The 16,502-nt window shown below is 49.9% G+C and overlaps 1 protein-coding gene across 9 annotated transcripts in view; it reads right to left on the reverse strand.

Annotated features, from left to right (window-relative positions):
• DLG1 (discs large MAGUK scaffold protein 1) overlaps positions 1 to 16,502 on the reverse strand; it is a 111,988-nt gene that overhangs the window by 18,528 nt on the left and 76,958 nt on the right. For all 9 annotated transcript variants that reach the window (XM_042459648.1, XM_042459647.1, XM_042459645.1 and 6 more), the window contains 6 exons: positions 11,517 to 11,643; positions 10,182 to 10,338; positions 9,850 to 9,952; positions 8,534 to 8,648; positions 2,893 to 3,069; positions 1,656 to 1,725 (listed from right to left, as the gene is read on the reverse strand). In XM_042459648.1, coding sequence (XP_042315582.1) covers positions 1,656 to 1,725; positions 2,893 to 3,069; positions 8,534 to 8,648; positions 9,850 to 9,952; positions 10,182 to 10,338; positions 11,517 to 11,643 — 749 coding nt within the window. The remainder of the gene's footprint in view (positions 1 to 1,655; positions 1,726 to 2,892; positions 3,070 to 8,533; positions 8,649 to 9,849; positions 9,953 to 10,181; positions 10,339 to 11,516; positions 11,644 to 16,502) is intronic.

Here is a 16,502-nt window from a genome sequence, read left to right on the forward strand (position 1 = left end):
TCCCTGTCTGGTAGGTCATAGGCCGACGTTTCATCTGCCTCTGTACTGAGGGTGGCTCTATCCTTGCGTGGAGGAGAGCGAATCCGAGACCTGTCCTGTGGAGGAGAGCGAGACTGAGGCCTCGGTCTCTGCGGAGAAATTGTGGCGTCTGAATCCGGGATTTCACCCTTGGATTCGGAGGAGCGGTCCAGGCCCATGATTTGGAGGTTGTCATCAGGAATGGAAAGATGACTGGAGAGAATGACACTCGGTTCCAACGGGACCAGTATCGACGCTGGAGGTACTATCAGCATCGGAGTCGCAGTTGGCCTGGACTCGGGTGAAGGAACGGTAGTTGGCCTCGAATCGGGGGGGGGGGGGGGCAGAGAACGCGCGCGGGGCGGATCTTTATGGCGAACCGGGGGGGCAGGCGAAGTTGAGCGAGCTCGTTTGGAGTCCTGGTCGGGGTGAGAAGGCTTAGGGGGCTTATGCTTGCCCCCTTGCTTCTTCCTGGTGGTTTAGGAGGATTTATCTCCTCCTTCTTCGGAGGCCACTGAAGTGGATGGTTGGCTTAGGAGCTCTCCTGAGTGGTGACTGAGGGCTGGCGAACCTTGTCATATAAGGCGGCCTTTAAAGTCCGGTCTCGGTTCTTGAGGGCCTGAGAGGACATGGCCTTGCAGTGAGAGCAAGTGCTCGGAATATGGGTCTCCCCCAAGCAGAGCACACACTTGTCGTGGCGGTTGACCATGGGGATTTGAACCCCACAATTGGCGCACCTCTTGAAGGAGGCCATCAAGAGTCACAGTACCGAGTTGTCGAGTTGAAAACAGGGTTCGAAAGAATGGTCAGTCATACAAATGGTCAAGAGTCCAGAGATCCGATTGAGAGTAGAAGCGAAACACTAGCGAAGTTCCTTGAGCTGCTTCGCGCGGCAGAATGAAAGAACTGAAGAGAGCGGGACCGTTAGGGGCTATATATAAGGGTGGGCGGAGCTACCGCCAAAAAGTTGCAGAAAGTTGCAAACTATTTTCTGCCCAGAGATTCTAGAAGTTTCCAAGTATTGCTGCGCAGGCGCAGAATAAACCCATTTGTGTGATTCGCAGAGGCCACGAAGAAGAAATGTGGGATACCGGTCGGAAAGAACATCAAGCCCCCTGACCTCCTGCCCCACTAGTGAAATCCCTTTTCCTCCCTGGCCCCAACCTGGTCTTTGTCCCACAGTGACCATTCTGTCCAAACAGACATTGCAGACATTGTTATTATTCAGGAGCCCTTGTTCCCTGCACTATGGGTTTGTGCTGTTGTTTGTCTTCAGATGGCCTTGTTATTAATGCCATTATTCTAATAGAAATACTACTATAACTTTTAATTTTGCAGTTGGCCTTTTTATCTTGTTTGCTGCTTTGGGTCTCTTCATATTGTAAGAGGGAGAGAGAAAGATGAATCTAGCAACAGTGAGAACCACCTGAACCACTTCCTCCCCAAAAGCCTCTGCTGATGGGAAGATGCACCAAGAAGACCCTGACTGCATATTTTAGCTGCCCTTTTTGGTACTGGCATTAGCTAGCTGTCTGAGGGGTGTGACCATAGGGAGGCCCAGCGGCTGAGGCCCTATGGACATGCAGGAGACCAGAATAGGACACAGAAGAAAGAGAAAGCCCATTAGCTACACTCACCCCTTTGTCACCTCTGGCTTTTGAATTAAATTTCACCGTCTTTAGACGAGCTCGTTCTTTCTTCTCAACCCTGCCAGAAAAGTGTAAGAACAAGAACATCTCTTACTTACCTCTCTAAAAGCCACGGCCAGGAGCCACCATCAGCTAGGATTAGCCTCCACTCCTGCAAACCATGTCACTGCCTGAAATCTGGAGGGTGGGCAGCAAAGGCTGCCCTAGAGGTCCAGCAGAGGGACTCCAAAGGGGAAAATCCGCTAGCCATTCACAGTCCAATCCAGCCTGGCCTCTGACTGGGGCGGCCATTTTAGGAAAGCAGGAAAGAGCTGGAGACTCTCTTGTTCTTTCTTATCCTCTCTGGCCCTCAGAGAAACAGCAAGACAAACAGCCCTCCCTCCATTCCTCTGCATTCAAGACAGTTATCTGTGGGCAGTTGTGCCTGCCTTTCAGTAGCAGTAATTCACTGTCCTGGCAGTGCAAGCAACAACATCCAACCATTAGTGGAAATACATTCGGAACACCATTACATTCTGCTAAGGCATTCACAGGATGGTCATGGTGGGCACCTAAGCAAAGGGATGGTTCACCCTTGTCTCTCCTGGCTGGCAGGAGTGTCACCTAACTGCAGGGGACAAACTGCTCATGGACAAATGGCCAGATAAGGACAGGCTGCACTATCCCCATGCAGCAGCACCATTCCTAAATGCCGGAAAAGGTTATGTACAAGGAAAATGGGTTTGGATGTTGCTGAGGCCTTCAAAGGATGGAAGGAGGAACTGCTTTATCCTGGTTAGTTATCATTTCAAGGTAACAGGTGACAGCTATAGGTGAGAAGCTTTTGTCTCACTCTGTCAATCAGCACCAACACAAAGAGAAAGGATGGTCTGCAAGGAAGCCCCTTCCCTCCCTCCTGACCTGCCTGCTGTGGGGACAGTTTGCTCTCTGCCCCCGCCCAAAGGGTCCCTGGTCCCGCTCTGGTGACTGCAGGCAGGCAGGGAGAAGAAGCACCCACTGGCATCCTGATGCCCCACCATCCTCAGGGGAAAGCCACAGGGGAAAGGGGATCAGTTGGTGCCTTGGGTGGGTGCTCTGTGGTCGAGGGAACCCCACAAACAGATGGGCAGGAGAGGGAGGCAGCCAAGGTGAGCTGGGCACCCCCACCGCCTGCCAGCTTGCCTTGCCCTTCCTTTGTCATGAGGTCCAAAGGCCACTAGCTGCCCTGGTGCAAGAGTAGGCCTACCTGCGCTTGCTGGGGATGACGCCGACCTCCTCGCTCTCGCCGCCTGGCATCACCAGCCTCGCCTGCCACCACTCGTCGTCAGAAGCATTGAGGACATGAAGGATGTCCCCGAAGCCAAAGTTCAGCCCCTGGCTGGGGAGGCCGCTGTCTTTTGTCTTGTCATAGTCAAAGAGTGCTCTGGAGAGAGAAGGGGAAGCAGGATGAGCACCTGGTGGGGGAGAAGAATAGCAGCAAGGGAGGCCCACCCCACTACTGGCTTAAAACGTGGCCTCAGAGAAAAGCCTTGCAATGGAATGCCATGCTAAAACACACCCACCCACTCATGCTGTTACAGAGACTAGAACACAGAATAGTGGGTGCAAGCTACAACACGATCCCTCTGAGTGTGTGGAGTCTCCTTCTTTGGAAGCTGTTTTTAAACAGAGGCTGGATGGCCATCTGTCGGGGTGCTTTGATTGAGAGTGCCTGCATGGCAGGGGTTTGGACTGGATGGTCCGTGGGGTCTCTTCCAACTCTATGATTCTAGGCTCTGCACTGAAGCTGCAGCCTCTTGGTGCCCCACGGAGTCTCCCCTTCCACTAATCCTATACGGCTTGGGTCTAGGCTCCTTTCCTTTCAGCAACAGATAAAGACATTTTAAGGTTTGTACTGTATAGAGTTTTGAACAAATTTTACATTTTAAAGCATAGCTGTTTTAACTTTTTAAATTGTTTTTAAATTTTAAAATAAAATTTAAAATTTATACATCTTAATGCTTTTGTATTATTTTTCAGTTGTATAGTTTTCAATTTGTTGCATGCCACTTTGAGTCCTTATATTGGGAGAAAGGTGGGATATAAGTAAATATAATAGTAATAATAACACTAACAGCTCCTTCCCCCACGAGCCGCACGGGTCATCGCTTCTTTAACTACTTTCAAAACTGAGCTGAAGACCATCCTGTTCAGAGAAGCGTTGCCAGGCATTGCGTGACTATTATTTGCTATTTGATGTTTTTAATTTGTTGCCTGTGTTATTGAACCCTTTCCTGTATTGTTATGTATTATTTATATGTATTATGCTATTATTTCTTAGATTGTACGCCATGGTCAGGTTTACTCTTATCTATTTTATTGTTTGTATGTACCACGCTGTGCTAATCTACAGCGCTATATAAATAAATAAATAATAACAAGAATAATAACCCCACTGCTCATCCCATCCAAGGTAAACAGGGCAGCCCAGATCCTTAGCAGTGGACAAGAGAGCGCCTTCTGGCTTTCTGAGAATCCCACAACCATGTCATTGCACACAGAGTGGCTTCTGCAGATCAGCACAGGACCCAGTCCTCCATTTTTGGTGGGACTCTCTTTCTCCTCACAGGGCCTCCAGGTCCCATTCTTTGCTCTTGTGGCAACAGACTAATAGATCTCAGTAGTTAAAGGTTTCTGACCTTTCAGCCCAGCTCTCCCACCCAGCCAACTAGCAGGGCCCTTCCAGCACCTGGCTCCCATGAAGAGTAGCTCTTCCTCCTCCTGGGTAACATGCGACGCCAGAGGAGTCAGGTGCTGGGGGGTGGCAGTGGCCATGGCATGAGCATCTCATCTGCATGGTGGACACTGCCTCCGTGGCCCACGCAGCCCAGGAGAGTCAGCCCAGACCACCAGCAGCCCCCAAGCCAGGAGACAGCCCCTCTTCCCCTAGGACTGACCAGCCCCAGCCCCATTTGTGCTCCGTCGTCAGGTAGAGAGAATGGGAGCATTCTGGGAGTGCATTTGGCCAGATCAGCACAACAACTGACTTTCCACAGTTAAATTCCAGCATTAAAAGGAGGGGGGATTAAAATAATAAGTCCTTGAGACAACTCCAGTGGTACAGCTAAAGCCTGTAAGGCCATGAAAGGAAATGTTCTGCGGCCAGTGTCTCTGAGAGCAGAGTTAGTCCAGCGTGTGAATGACCTGCTTTCAAGACCAAGAAGACTTATGGGGAAAGGATTAGGGCGTTATTTAACCTCCTTGTGTGAGCCGAGAGAGAAAAAGGACTCAAGATCATCCTGAGAGCGCTGGTGTGGGAGAGGAAAAGAGGTTCAGCCAGCTCTCTGCAGGAACGGACCAGAAGCAAGCCACCTGCAATTGCCACTGGACACCAGGAAGCCCATCCTACAAATCGTTTTGCCTTTGGTCAGATTTGGAGGGGGCACAATGGGTGACTCCAGCAATTCTGCTTCCAAAGCCTAATTCATTTTAGCCATATGCTAACAAAACTACTTCTGCTGGGACAATGGCTGAGCCTGGGGGTAAAAGCCCATCATCCCCTGTGTCCTCCAGGAAGGACGAGAGAGCAGTTCCTCTGAAAGTGCCTGGCTTTCTGGGAACACTCAAGGTAGGAGGGCACACCTTGCTTGTCGAACTCATTGTGGAGGAGGCCTCTTGTGTCCAGACCCATGCTCTCTTTTCCAGCAGGCCACTTCTGTACATTCCAGCATCACGGTATGGCCGCCTCTCATGAGGGGCTGGCATCAAGAGCCATGGAAGAAGAGAGGGCACCGTCCCCACAAGAATGCATCCTTCCAGGACAAAATGCCACCCAAAGGAGCAGAAACACTGCATTCAAGTGGAAGTGGTGCTCTTGTCCCCCCCCCCCCAAAAAAACCTTTTTTCTCTCTCATTCTAAAATAGGTAAAGTTGCCACCCAGGGTGATCAGATGTCAGACCCACAAAGAAGGATAAGGTAAAATGTAGGAACAGACAAATACGTCCTTTTCAAGGATCCAGGACGGAGCAACAGCCCTGTCCACAGCCCTGCAGGACCCCTTCCAACCCTGCTCCAGCCCCAAAGCCAGCCTCACACAGAGTGCAGGGTGTGAGGTGGAGCTGAGGGAGGTGTCGGCCCCAAAGGCTGGGTCTGCCTGAACAGATTCGTCAGAGCCAGTCCTGCATGCAGCCCAGGAGAGGGCTGTTTTCTCAGGAGGCAAGGAAGAGGAGGAAGAGCAGCGTTGTCATTCTGCCCCATAAATGGTGGAGCTAAGGTGTTCCCTGGCTTCTGTGGGCTTGTAAGAGTGGTTAAACAGGAGGAAAAGGGGTTGACAACAGGAGGAAGCACAAGGAAGATGTGAGTTTTCTATATGGAGAAGATGCAGAACGGCAGTGAGTGATGGTTGGTCCACCGTCAGGGATTCTGGGAACTGAAGTCAAATATTTGAAAGATTAAATATTGAGAATGACTCAGCTAGAGAAGGCTACCTATTAGGTGGATTTGGAGCTAGCTGACAGACTAAACCACAGAAGTCCTGCTGAGCTCCCGTACAGCCCCATTTGGTCACCTCACTTGCTGCTCTGCACCCCAGGACTTGGTCAGAGGGGGGAGACTGAGCAGGTTGGTGGGGCTCCTTCTGCTGGTGGCATAGAGCTCTTTTGTTCCTTCCTAAATGAGAAAATATATCAGGATGGAGTGTCACGACCTGGATTCCCCCTCCCACCCTTCACTGGCACAAGAGAGGGCACCCTAGAAAAGAGCTTATGGGACAGGACCCCACCGCTTCTCCCCCAAAGGCACTCCCTCCAGTAGCAAAAATGTCATGGTTCTGTCACTATTGTCAACTCACATGAGAATGTGGTGTGGTGCGTTCATTTTCACGTCAGCATGTGTGTACCACGGAGGGCAGGGGCAGGGAGAGCAAATGCCTCAGCAGCGTATGCAGCCACTGGGCATATCCTTCCTCTCCGTCTGCCTTCAAGAGGCCGCTGTGAGGGGCTCAATCCATGTGCCAACCCCTTTTCCCCCCTCGCCCACCATTAGGAGGACAATCCACACCCCAATAGGGACCACACCGCCCCCCAGGAACAACAACGGCTGGCTTCAGGGGTGCTGTTTAGAGTACAATTAGAAACTTACAGCAGTACTAATGTGTGCAAAGGCCTTGATTCGCTTCTTTGGACTAAGGGCCCTTGATGGAAATGGAAGGGGACTCTCCCCTTAAGAAATTCTTTCCTCACCTGGACATTGATCACTCGGCTGGTGCCATGGTCAGTTCAGAGAGCCAGTGCTAGATTCATGTTTTGCAATTTCCAGCCACACTTCAGAAGTTGTTTTGATATTTAAATCAATTGCAACTATAGACTTTGAAGCAACGTTAGGAGGGAAAAGCTGCCCAAGAAAGCTTTTGCCAAGGTGCCCTCAGTTTGTAAATAACTTTTATCAGGCACATGAGGGAAATGCACAAGCTTATGCCAGACTTCAAAGAGCATAAAGAAGGCTTGACAGAGCAGGCTGTGCAGTTGCATGAGGAAGCCTTTGGGCTAAGCTGGGCCAGAGCAAAGTACAGCAAAGGAGAAAGGAAGGATTGGTACTGCAGGCATTAGAGACAGCCTGCAAAACAGCCTTGAGGGCCTGAAAAGCACCATTTCAGACACGCAGGGCCAGATGCATGAACAGCACCCTGCGACATACCTTACTTAACATCACAGCACCTTGCCTGCTGGCCTCTTTGGACACTCGGCAGTCGGGCAGGACACCTCAAACCTCTCCTTTGCTATTAAAAGCCCTCCTCCTCTTCCATCCCCCCTGAAGGCAGTTATTCTCTTGGGGTGGGAGAGAAGGGGACAAAGAATCCAGCTGCCCTTCCTGAAGTGAAGTGTTTTCGTTCTGCCAGATCTCTGGTAGACAACCCATCCCTTGCTCTTCCATCTCAAGAGGTGGACTGATGCCCCCAGAGCCACAGGCTACAGTAAACCCATTCGCCTGGGCAGTATGTCAACAACGCCTCTCGTATTCCCTCCTCCTGCCCCCTTTGCATTTTCTGCTGAAAGAGAGGTCTGTCATGGCTGTCCCTTTCTTTGAACTGGCCCCCTCCCTGGCAAAGCCCTCTGACTCGGCCAGATGGTGGCAGGGGAGTACCTGCTCCAGACCCCCTAGTCCCTGCAGGCAGGTCAGTGGGGAGGCACCACCACTCTGCTTCCAGTCCAGGAGCCCCCCCCCCCCCCCAATGCCCTGCCCTACTGGGAGAAGCCTCTGCTGCTTCTCAAGCTCCAGGACCATCATGTTGTTTGACCTCCACGTGTTGCCTGGGGCAAGTGTGAGGATCAACCTCAGTCAGTCCCACAGAATGGCCAGGCACCTTCCAAATGCACACCAGCTGCCCTGCTCATTCATAGCCTTGAGTGGGATGTTCTCAAATGGAATGCCCCCCAGCCCCAGACTGTAGGTGGGATCTGTCTCAAAGAAAACAATGGCTACTTTTTCAGCATCCCACCAAGACCTCAAGTAGTCTTTCAAGAGCAGCCGCCGGGAGATGATGTCTGCCAGGAAGCCTTCTAATATAGTCTAGGTGGCCATCTATTGGGGAGTGCCTCTCTTGTGCGTTCCTGTTGGCAGGAGGTTGAACTAGATGGCCTTTGGTGTCCCTTCTAACTCTATGATCCATTGAATCCTTCCTTCCTATCCCTCAACTGCCCCCACTAACCATAAGCAATCGCGTTGAAGCCAGTTTAAGTGGCCACAGGTTTGCGACCAGGCAAAGGAAGGGCAATCCAGCCTTAAGAAGAGCCTCTCCCTGCCCCTGCACATATCATGGTCTTCTGGGGAACATGTGGAATTCAAGGGCAGGCTAGGAAACCTGGGGGGGGGGGAAGCAAGCCAGAGAGATGAGAGCAAGCCACCTCACCTGACATAGAGGGACCGCTTTTGACTTGTCCGCAGGGAACCAGATCCTGAACTGATGCTGCTGTTCATCATCTGCTCTCGCAAGTCATGGATTTTAGCTTCAAACCGGCTGTATTCTGCGAAAAAAGGGAGTTGGAGGGAGGAAAGAGGAGGGAGTAGCAGGTAAACAGCAGTTCACATCAGTGGAGGAGGGCTGAGTCTAGCCCAGGCAGCCTGTCTTTCTACAAAGAGGCTGCCTTTCCTCCTGAACCAGGGCAGCCTTCTGGCTACCAAGAGCTGGGACTTTGTGCCAAGTGCAAGGTCTCCCCACCTCTGGCTTTAGCCCAATGCTCTGGCCTGCAAAATGTAATGCACCTTACTTCCATGGGAGGCCTAAGCTACACCAGTTAATATTCAAAACCTGTAGCTATGAAACAACAATAAAGCATTTGGAAAAGAGCCTTGTGTCAACCTGCACATCCACCCATATCCACACTCGCCCCACTGCCCATCATCCCACCGAGCCATGCAGAAGGGCCAAGCAGGTCTCCCAGTCCCAGCACTGACCAGCAAGCGACCTTACCCCCATGGGAGTCCTGGCAGGAGGAAGCCCCCTGGGCTGCCCACCCTCTGGCCTCTCTGCTGCCCGACTGCCCACTTCTTGCTTTGGGGCTAGACCACTCCCACCCTGGAGCCCCATTGCCTCTCAAGAGAGTCCAAGGCAGTCTGCGCTGACCATGTCTGGATGGCAGCTGTGACCACCTCATAAGGTCGCTTGGAGAAAGCAGTGACTGGTAGAAGGAGCCTTGCCTCTAAACTCCAACACCAGGCCCCACAATGTTCTGTGCATCTCCCTCACAATGGCCACAGATAATCCGGACTAACTAGATTGGGCTTGTGAGCAGGGCCTGGCATGGCAGCAGCCATACTGCCTCTCAGCTGCTGCCTCTTCTGCTAGGGTCCTTTAGGGTCCTTCCTCATGGTGTGTGGCTCCCAATGTGTGGCCAGCCAAGCACAAAGGAGACCAGCCGGGGAGCAGGAGAAGGAGACAGGGGTTACCCTCAGGAGGACTGCTTGGAGAAGATAGTGCAGCAACAGTCCAACTGCTCGTCCATCTCTCCGTTCACCCTCATGTCCATTGCTCATGTGGCTGAGCTTAAAGTCAGTTTTTGCCGAGAGTGGCGGGAGCGCGGAGGAGAGAGGGAAACCCAGCAGGAGTGCTGCCTACTCCAAAAGGCAGAACTGGACTGTTCTTTTTAAGGATGCCCACATTTCTGCCCGCTTCCTTTTATCGCAACACAAACTAAGAAGTAAATTGCAACCACAGAGTCCACTTGCCTTCTGGACGGTACTGAGCCACAATTGTGACCGCTTGGCCAGCATTTTTCAAGGCAGCTGCTGCCTCTTCGTGGGTGGCTGCTTTGAGGTCTACGCCATTTACCTGTGAGGGAAAAATAAATGAGGTGGTGCTCCCCACGGCATTGCCCATAAAGGGTGGAGGGGGTTGTATAGTGGGCCCTTCCACAAGTGGGATTCTCCAAGGGACACTCCCGTCAGCACCCCTGTCCCAGCACCCCTTGCATCTGGTGGCAACTTGGCAACGGTGCTTAGCGGGGCAAGAGCCCCCTGAGCCAAGAAAGGAAGGGGGCTCTTGCTCTGTCCCCCCTCACCGAAATGATGCGGTCCCCCTTCCGGAGCTCCCCACTGAGATCCGCAGGACCCCCGGCAAGGATGAAGGAGACGAAGATCCCTTCCCCATCTTCACCTCCCACGATGTTGAAGCCAAGCCCCGTGGATCCCCGATGAAGCACCAACCTCCGTGGCTCCCTAAGAGACAGAGGGCAAGAGAATTCAGTCTGTTCGTCCTCAGGGGGAAAACCAGAGGGGCAGGGTGGCAGAAAAAGGGGGCAGCAACCAACCAAGGAACTGCACTGTCAACCCATCCAACGCCAGTAAAGTACCAAGCGATGAGATTTGCAGAGGAATGAGGATTAGAATTGGAAAACTGAGGATGACAATGAGAACTGGAAAACTGGTGTTTCTTTTAGTGTTACAAAATCAAGTGAGTTATGCTTTATCTCTCATTCTGCGGGGGGGGGGGGGGGTTGAAAAGAGGGGGTGAAGGGAGATTCTGCAGCAAGTGCCTGGCGCTGGATGGCCAGAGGTCATTCTCTGGGCTCATCTTCCCTTTGGGCTGGGCTTGCTGGGCTACCAGCCATAGATTCAGAAAGGGTGGGCAGGGAGAGAGAAGCAGCACATGAGAAACTACAGCCCAAGTCGTGGCAAGAGGGAGATGCCCAATTAACTGGGGACATTTCCATAAAACAGGTAAGTCCACAGGGAAGAGTCCCACCCCTTCCAGGAATAGAGGCGCTGCTGTGAGGCTGAACTCATAGCTAAGGGCTCTCTTGCCCACCCCTCAGGCAGCCCCCTCTCAGCCAGCTAGAGCCCTTGGGCAGCAGCAGCCCTGGCTCTGTCGAGTGATGGCAGCTCTGAAAAGTGCTACCCGCCCCGGCTCCCTCTTCCTTCCACCCATGCAAGACAGACACCTTCCTTCATAGGCTTTCCAAAGCACAACAAAATGCATGGTGGGGCTCTGTGCTTTCCCCCCAAGCCCCTCACTGTTGACAAGGATCTGACAGGCAACCTCAGATTCCCACTTGATTACGCCAGTGGCCCTCTGGGCAACAAGAGAGCATTCCCACTCCCCTACTGCTCAGCTGAGTCTGCCCGGGGAACTGTCTGCGTTCCTGCCACCCGGGGCTCCCTCTCTGGCACACCATTAGCCACTATCCTCCTTGGTACTGCTTTCTGCAATCCAGGCAAAACCACCAGCCCCCGAGGGAACAGTGGGGCTCGGGCCCAGCCTACACCAGCTCCTCTCTGACAGCACATTCAGCCATGTGCTCCACCATGCTGGGTGAGATCCCTCATCCATGGGTCTGTTATGCCTAGCGAAGTGCGGTGGTGCCCTCTGCAAGGACATTACGGTGGTAGCTCCCTACCTGGTGATCTCGTCGTCCCCAAGCATCCCCTTAGGGATGGGAGAATACCTCCCAGGCGAGGCTGGTGGCAGGGTCTGCCCCAGGTAGGTCGACGGACTGATGTGGTTGTCGATGGGCTGCGAGTAAGCTGGGAAAGGAGGGGAAAGAGAGGGGGGGAGTACAGTGATCTCCACACAGAAGGCTGGGGCAGGATTTGGATTTTTCTGTCCTGTTCCCCAGCTGTCCCCTGTCACTTGGGTCAGGGAGGCGCAAGAGGCAGAGCCCTTCCCCACCCCATCTGCCCCTAAAGAAAGAAAACCCATTCATTGTATCTCCCCCTCCCCATGCCTGGTCAAGGGAATGCTCCCCTGCACCCACTGTGTGCCCCTTCCAACCCGGAGAGCGCATGTGCGTACAGCTTAACATCCCTCCAGGGCCCCTTCACCACCAAGGACCTGAGTGCTCTGGCTGGGAAGCAGTGGCTGAATTACACAAAGTATTGCTGATGGCGCTTTGAAAAACATTAAGACTGTAAATAATAACTATCCTTACATCACAAAATAAAGTCACACTGTCAGAATACTAGAGTTCACAATGAAAGCCAATTAAAGTACTGTTCTGGTTAAGACACATTTTGAAACAAAGGGAACTATTGCAAAGATTCAAAAAACTCAGAAACTCATCACACACAGCGACTTCTACTGCAGCCAGTGCTGGGCAGTCTCCTTGCAGCCACATCGCTGCTGCCTACACCATGTTTTCCATAACAGCAGAGGAAAAGATTGTGGGGTTGAAGGAAGTAATAGTCCCACTCTATTCTGCTTTGGTCAGGCCTCACCTGGAATAATTCTGTGTCTAGTTCTGGGCACCACAATTCAAGAAGGATGTTGACAAGCTGGAGCGTCTCCAGAGGAAGGCAACCGAAATGGTGAAGGGTATGGAAAGCATAAAACCTATGAGGAGCAACTTAAGGAGCTTTAGTCTGGAGACTAGGTTAAGAGGTGATATGATAACCCTGTTTAAATATGTGAAGGGATGTCAAACTGAAGATGGAGCAAATTTGTTTTCTGCAGCTCCAGAGAATAGGAACTGGACCAATGGATTCAAACTACAAAGAGATTCCGCTTCAACATTAGGAAGAACTTCCTGAGGGTAAGAGCTGTTCCGACAGTGAAAGACGTTGCTACCTCAGAGGGTGGCGGGGTCTTCTTTGGAGGATTTTACACAGAGGCTGGATGGCCTTCTGTCAGGGGCACTTGGACTGTGTGTTCCTGCATGGCAGAAGAGAGTTAGACTGGGTGGCCCTTGGGGTCTCTTCCAACTCTAGGAGCCTATACTTAAGAGGCCAAGGATGCACCCAATGTTTTGATGGGTTGCCTTCGGGTTCCTGTCAACTACCTTTACAGGCATCCCATATTTACTGTAAGAGATTTTGGAGTTGTTCTACAGTTAAATTTATTTCTTGACCAAATACTGTATAACTTGCCACACTGCTTCTCCTATTTTCCAAACAGAGTCTGAACTTATTTCCTTCCTCGTCGCATTATCCTTAATAAACATACAATAAATTTTAGAGGGCAACCCTTTGGCTTTAGAGAAAGACCACATTTGCATCAATTAACTGGATGAATGCACTGTTTCTTCCAAGCAACCATACAGCATTTAAAATACAGTCAGCCCTTCTTAAACATGGATTTTTTATACACAGATCAAGCATAAATTTCAAATATCAAGCCTTGACTTTCCATTTTTTATAAGGGACACCATTTTGCTATGTCATTATATTTAATGGGACTTGAGTATACACGGATTTTGTTATACATATACGGGGGATCTTGGAACCAAACCCCAGCGTATAACAGGGTCCACTGTACATGGCTTTATTTGCAGCCAGTATGTTAATCTATGGTTCTTGGCCATCTTGCCCTCTGGCTGCTCCCACCAACAACTAAAAGGTGAAGCAGCTGCCTCTGGTTCCCACCAGTGAGCTTAGTCTCCTTCTGAGGATCCTAAATCTACCTCCAGACCTGAGTGGGCAGAGGCTTCCTAAGGGACTCGCAGGCTCTGCTGGCAAAGGTTCTCTGGCCTCACACACAAAAGAAAGGGACTCAGGTCTCAAAAGGACAGCCGCCAACAACACTGGAGCAAGTTTCATCTTCTCTCACAGCTGTCTCTCTGTGGATGCGCCATCGGTGTTTGAAGCTCAACATGTCCAAGATGGAGCTTCTTGTCTTCCCACCAAAGTCCTCCCCTCAATACTCCTTTTCTGTTTCTGACTGGTCCAGGAAGCCCACAGCCTCGGTTTCACTTTTGATTCCTCTCTGTCTTTTATCCCCCAGATTCAGGCCACAGCCAAAGCCTGCAGATTCCTTCTTTACAACATTGCCAAACTCCGTCCATTTCTCTCAGCCTCTACTGCCAAGACTCTGGTCCACGCTCTGGTGGTCCCCCGACTAGATTACTGTAACCTCCTTCTAGCAGGGATTCCTCTTTCTCATCTTTGCCCTTTAATTTACGTCCAGCATTCAGCGGCACGCATCATTACACCCGCTTGCCATATTTGACCATTTTTCTCCTTTATCATCATCCCTTCACTGGCTCCCCTTTCCCTTCCATATTCAGTATAAGCTTCTGTTGTTAACTTTTAAAGCCCTGCATGGGCTGGCCCCTCTTTATTGATCTGAACTTCTTCCTCCTTACATTCCCACTCGTACCCTTCGTTCTAGTAGCCAAGGTCTGCTGTCCCAGCCAGGATCTCCACTGCCCCGTCCTGGATCCGTCCCTTCTCACTGGCTGCCCCTCACTCCCCAAGAAACGGCTCATCAGTTCAATGACAACTTTTAAATCTGAGCTGAAGACCACCCTGTTCAGGGAAGCGTTCCCAGGCACTGTGTGAATATTAACCTGATATTTATTAGACAGTGGATGTTGATGTTTTAATTGTTGCCTGTTTTTTTAACTAATTCTATTGTATATTACTACCTACTGTTTATGTGTATTTTGTAGATTGTATGCCATTGGCAGGTTTTATATTTTTATTGACTTGATTATCTGTATGTACAGCACTGTGTACATTTACAGCGCTACAGAAATAAACTACAATTATCATCATCATCATCATCATCATCTTGTTCCTAGTCACCTTACTGCCAAGCAGGGGCAGGAAGTGGCTCTCTTGGCTGTATAGACTTCCTGATGACTTCAAAAGCCGAGGGGAAGAATTCTGGGTACTCCTTGGTTGGTCTGATAAAGGGATCATCAAAAGGGATCCCTCCTAGCTCTGTCGAAGGAGCAACCCTTGCTTTCCTCATTTACGTTTATTTGCAGGCTCTGTCCTGAGGCCAGTCTGCTATTCAACATCTTCATCAATGACTTGGATGACAGAATTGGGGGCATACTCATCAAATTTGCAGATGACACCAAATTAGGAGGACTAGCTAATACCCCAGAGGACAGGATCAAAATTCAAAATAAAAACAGTAGTAACCTATACTGGAAGTGTGAGAAAGAGCAAGGTACATTATACCATTTACGGTGGACATGTAAAAAAGAAAGACAGTTTTGGAAAATGATCTTTTTTGAGATTAAAAAAACCACCTCTAGCACTATTAACTTTCCCCCGGAAGTGTTCCTACGCAACATAATTGAATGATCTTGTGGGGAAAAGGGGGTAAAATTCTTTTTATATGTTACCAGCTGCAAGATTAGCTTATGCCCAGAAATGGAAAGCAAAAGAAGCCCCCTCAAAGGAAGACTGGATGTTCAAACTCCTGGACCTAATGGAAATGGACAAACTTGCTAAAGGAATCAGAAATGAATCTTCAACGGTGTATAAAGAAGACTGGAATAAAGTAATACAGTAGTGTATCTCCGGACAATTTGGGGGAATAAGGCTGCCTTGGGAACAGAATGATCATAAATGGAATCTTTTAGAATGATAAGTAAAACAATACAACAAGGAAACTCCAATGAGGATTACCGTACTTTACTTTTAGATAAGAAAGCTGGGTAGTGTCTATTGGGATATTTACACAGGAAGATCGCAAGGTTCATTTAGAATTTAGGCACAAGAGAATAAATAGAACAGTATATGATTAGTTTGTTATTAATTTTTCAGATAACCGAGAAGGAAACAAGATCAGAATAAAAGTTAGATACTAGCAAGGAAGTAGTGATGAGGAATGTATGTAATTTTTGTTATATGCTTTATTGTATGATAATGTTTGGATTTTATAATGGCTATAAATCTGAATAAAAATTATAAAATAAAATAAAAATTCAAAATGACCTGAATAGACTAGAAAGCTGGGCCAAAGCTAAGAAAATGAAATTCAACACGGAGAAAGGTAAAGTACTGCACTTAGGGCAGAAAAACAAAATGCACAGATATAGGATTATGGGGGACACCTGGCTGAATGAAACTATATGTGAAAGGGATCTGGAAGTCCAAGAAGACCACAAGTTGAACATGAGTCAACAGTGCGATGTGGCAGCTGAAAAGGCCAATGCAATTTTAGGCTGCATCAGTAGAAGTATAGTGTCTAAATCAAGGGAAGTCATAGTGCCACTGTACAGTATTCTGCTCTGGTCAGGCCCCACCTGGAATACTGTGTCCAGTTCTGGGCACCACAATTCAAAAAGGACATTGAGAAACTGGAGCCATGTGTCTAAATGCGGCCAACCAAAATGGTGAAGGGTCTGGAAACCATGTCCTATGAGCAACGACTTAGGAAACTGGGGATGTTTAGCCTGGAGAAAAGAAGGTTAAGAGGTGATATGATAACCCTGTTTAAATATTTGAAGGGATGTCATATCCAGGAGGGAGGAAGCTTGTTTTCTGCTGCTCCAGAGAATAGGAGACAATGGAGCAATGGATGGAAGCTCCAGGAAAAGAGATTCCACCTCAACATTAGGAGGAACTTCCTGAGAGTAAGGGCTGTTCAACAGTGGAACAAACTCCCTTGGAGTCTCCTTCTTTGGAGGTCTTTAAGCAGAGGCTGGATGGCC

Source organism: Sceloporus undulatus, chromosome 3 (genome assembly GCF_019175285.1).
Source record: "Sceloporus undulatus isolate JIND9_A2432 ecotype Alabama chromosome 3, SceUnd_v1.1, whole genome shotgun sequence".
NCBI classification, from domain to species: Eukaryota; Metazoa; Chordata; class Lepidosauria; order Squamata; family Phrynosomatidae; genus Sceloporus; species Sceloporus undulatus.